General features: G+C 50.5%; 3 protein-coding genes across 3 annotated transcripts in view; all 3 read left to right on the top strand.

Moving 5' to 3' along the window:
* The window catches only part of PPTG_22021 (hypothetical protein), a gene marked incomplete at both ends in the record, with an annotated part of 1,996 nt that extends 1,543 nt beyond the window's left edge, over positions 1–453 (top strand). Inside the window, one exon of the mRNA XM_008901628.1 lies at positions 59–453. Coding sequence (XP_008899876.1) covers positions 59–453 — 395 coding nt within the window. The remainder of the gene's footprint in view (positions 1–58) is intronic.
* A 75-nt stretch (positions 454–528) lies between these two features.
* On the top strand, positions 529–2,394 carry PPTG_07106 (hypothetical protein; the record flags this gene model as incomplete). Its single annotated transcript, XM_008901271.1, has 1 exon — positions 529–2,394. One exon carries the CDS (start codon positions 529–531, stop codon positions 2,392–2,394), a length of 1,866 nt encoding a protein of 621 aa, XP_008899519.1.
* Positions 2,395–2,993: 599 nt separating this feature from the next.
* Positions 2,994–3,893, top strand: PPTG_22022 (hypothetical protein; the record flags this gene model as incomplete). Its single annotated transcript, XM_008901629.1, has 1 exon — positions 2,994–3,893. The coding sequence occupies one exon, from the start codon at positions 2,994–2,996 to the stop codon at positions 3,891–3,893; it is 900 nt and encodes a 299-aa protein (XP_008899877.1).
* Positions 3,894–4,090: the final 197 nt, after the last annotated feature.

Raw genomic sequence — 4,090 nt, forward strand, 5'->3', positions numbered from 1 at the left:
CTGGCTCTCTGTGATATGTCTAAAGCGCAGCAGGTTCACTTCGAATTCTCATTTGCAGAGCCTTCGTTCGTTCGGTTAATGCAGATTATTACCGAGATTAGAATGTCCGCACTACAAGTACTTCCACCTGCTCAACTTCTCAGCAACCAAGCTGCGATGGCTTCGTCGACCAGTAACTCGCGAACCAGCAGAGGAAAGACACCGGCACAGCCTCGACCTCCAGTTCCACAGGAAGTGTTGGAGGCACTACCGACGATGAACGGTCAAAGTTTGTGCATGCGATTCTTGTCGAATACGCCATGCCCCAGCAGACAGAAGGGTTGCTTCACCCGGAAACGAGGTCATTTTGCCCCAGCTACGCTACCCAGCATCGTGTTCGATTTTATCTCAAACCACTACGGTGGCCTTCGTAAAGACTTCGCTTCAATCACACGAGAACAGTCGGATAAATGAAGACGCCAGAGTGTGCAAGAAGGTTCGTGCACACTCCGGCAGAGAAGAAAACCACCTGAAGAAATCGTTCGGAAAATGGCAGCAGGGTACAAAATGGTCCGTTCGGATGAGAAGTCATCGCGTTTGAGCCACGAGGAAGTGAGCACAGTTCGAAGCAAATTCGAAGTCTCTCTTCGTGAACAACTTAAGGCCAGAGGAGGGGCGATCGGTCCCATTGGCAACAGTGAGTCCCCACCCCATGACTATAGGTCAGGGTGGGTCGGAGCCGATGGAGCAGTCGCAAGCTGCACAGGCGAACTTCGCTCACTACAATTTCAGACTAGTCAAGCCGTAACCATCCGACAAGGGCCTCCATCAACGGAAGGATCACGCTTCCCTGAGAGCGATAAAGTAGAAACTGGTGGATCTGATGAACGGAACGCGGATTTTGCTTCAGGTAGTGCGGACTTTGTACGACACGAACAGCGAGCGTACTTGCAGACGCTAAACGTAAGGCATCGCCTTCTCTCTCTCAGTCGTGAGAAAAATTTCGCTGGGTTGAGTCAAGCTTTGGCGGATGTCGGGCTCTCATTATCAGATTCACCGCCTTCTCCTGGAATTGTAAATGACCAACAAAGGCATTGTATCGACTCAGAGAAGCAACGAGTATTCTCTACCTTTCTGCGGAAAACAAGGATGCAACTGCCCGAATTCGTTCGTCTTCTCCGTGGCGAGAATGCGTATGACTCACGTCCCAATAAAGCTCTTGAAATACCGCCATTAACGCCAGAGTGGAAGTCGTATCGATATCGACGGGAGTGGGAAGACATCGTTCAGCATGGAGTGCGGCCCAAGTGGAAGACTACGTTTCAAGTGCAGACCAAGCCGCCCAAAAACCACACCTCTGCTCGATTGGCATTAAATTCTCTGGTCAAACAAATTCGGAAAGGACAAGATGCGGGCCAGTACTTAGTGCTTGACGTGGATCTGCTGTCGATGCTGGAAAACATTACGTGTAGCCCGTTCGGAGCAGTGCAAAAAGGAACGACGCCGCTGTCGGAAGACGCTCGGGTGATACATGATCTTTCCTATCACGAAGGAAGTTCTGTTAACGATAACACAGACCTCGACAGCTCGGTTGTTGTAGTCTACGATGGTCCTGACAAGTTAGCTACACGGATCTTGGAGGTGGAGAAAGAATTCCCTGGAATCACCAAGTTGATGTCGGGCGACGTAGCAGGGGCCTTCAGGCATATTGCTATCCATGCTGGTTATGTGGGTCGTTTTGCGGGCACTATTCCCGAATTGGGCATTCTGGTTGTGGATTTGTGTTGTCCGTTCGGCTGGACACTCTCACCGCAGCACTATTGGACAGCAGGCGCAGCTATAAGTCATTTGTACTCTTCTTCTTCTCCAAAATGGCTGTATCAGCCACCCGAAGGCTCTCATAATTTTGACGCCAAGACATGGTGCGACGACCATAATCTGATCGAACCGGACATCGGCTCCAGACTAGCTGAGGCGGAGCTCGCCCTTCGGCGTTCTATGACTACAATCCTCGGCCCAGAAGCTGTAAATGAAGACAAGTTTACTCAGTGGGATACGAAGGGCAAAATGCTTGGCCTATTGTGGAATATTCCCTGTTCGTTACTGTCGATGCCTTCGGAAAAGATTACTAAGGCGTTGACCCGCATCGACGACATGTTGGATCAGAAAAATACAACGCGGCAGTGTATTCAGAAGCTCTTAGGGAGCCTCCGCCATGTAGCTACCTGCATTCCATCCGCCAGACCCTTCTTTCAGCAGTTATCATCTCTGACCTGGGGCCATCGCCGATACTCAGCAATTCCGGTCACCTCAGCAGCTCGGGATGATCTCTATTGGTTTCGGTCGATTTTGCTCCACGCGGAATTTAATGCCGTGCCGTTATCGCGATTCTCTGGTTCTCAACCGGTCGACTAAGATATTTTCATGGATGCAAGTGATATCGGTCTGTGCGCCCTTTTTCCATCCCGTCGGGAGTTCATTCAAGTGCAATTTAACAGTCAAGAATTGATGAGTATAGCAGAATTTCGATTAACCGGGCAAGGTGACTACAATATCAACTTGAGGGAGCTGATGAGTGCCGTCTTTGCATCTATCGTCTGGAGTGGTTGCTGGGGCGGTTCTTCAAGCAAAGACCTTCGTCATGTATGCTTTTGGATCGACAACACCTCCGCAATTGCGTGGCACAATCGCCGCTGCAGTCGAAACCAGGAAGCGCAACGACTCCTACGAATTATCGCCCTGCTGGAAGTAAAGCATTTCTTTTTCGCAACAGCTTCTCATATAGCAGGGTCAATCAATACTATGGCAGACGCTGGATCAAGGGTGTGGCAATCGGCGCAACATCGTCTAACATTTACTAATCTTGCGTCTGGGTGGACACAGGTCGAGCTTCCGAGTGACTCAAGGAATCTCTCGCAAGTTTGGGAGCGTTTTTGCGAGCAGGTGCCCTGGCGGACTCGTCTCGAAAGCATTACCAGCGATACTGGCATCAATGGACAACCTGGTGCGACTGGATGCAGTACCCCCGCTGGCTCTCGGGCACCGACTTAAATGCTAACGCGTCACAACTGGGTGCTTTTGCGGTATATCTGTGGCGATTTGGAATGAATAAAACTGGAACCGGTAACAAGTACTCAACAATTTGCGCCAAGTTGTGTGCCGTCAGATGGTACCATCGCAACAATGTCGGATACGACCCAGGTGTGGATGCAAGTCATGCTATCTTGCTACGTGGAATTCGTCGGTTCACTTCGCCCGTCACCAAGCAGTATCCACTATCGGCCCACTTGCTGCACGAGATATTTCGCAAATTGGACCTCAAGAATGCTCGCGTTCGCTTGCTTTGGGGTGGTTTACTTCTTGGATATTTTTTTCTCCTTCGCAGATCTAAGTATCTGTTCATCGGAAATCAACATCACGCATACGTGCTGAAACTGAATGGCATTTCGTTATACGACGAGGCAACCGGTCCCTGTAAGGCGAGTAGAGCCAAAAGAGTGGGAATTACTCTGATGGGGGCGAAAAATAACCAATTTGGTCGTGAAGAGGTCAGATACCACGACAGGTCCGGTGACGCGGTTATCTGCCCAGTGTTAGCCGCTCGGTGGGTAATCAAAGGCGCCAGAGCTTTTGGCACTACACCGGAGCAACCGGCACTCTCGACAGGCTACGGAACTGGAATTTCAGCGAAGGAATTGGCTACAACAATCAAAATGGCTGTCGCAGCATGCGGCATGGACCCGACCCGTTATTCGACCCATTCTGTGCGTATTGGAGGGGCGACAGCATTATTAAATGCTGGAGCGGATCGTCTAGCTATCAAGGTTATGGGAAGATGGCTATCAAGCGCATTTGAGGAATATCCCGTACTGACAGCCGATGGATCCTCAGGGTTATCGAAACTCATGTGCTAAGATCGTCAAATGCAACAGTCCAGCTTCGCTGTTCGCCCTCGACTTCCTCAGTGAGCAAGCAGCGTCGGATCATGCTGTGGGGTTCCGCCACTCCTCACCCACGAGGAAGAATACGAATGATTCCCCACTCTTTAGTGATCGTTGGAAATGGTGGGTTTTGAAACGTGCCAAGACCCGAAGTGGTCGAAGAGCAACGG

This window comes from Phytophthora parasitica (assembly GCF_000247585.1).
Source record: "Phytophthora parasitica INRA-310 unplaced genomic scaffold supercont2.11, whole genome shotgun sequence".
Classification (NCBI taxonomy): domain Eukaryota; phylum Oomycota; class Peronosporomycetes; order Peronosporales; family Peronosporaceae; genus Phytophthora; species Phytophthora nicotianae.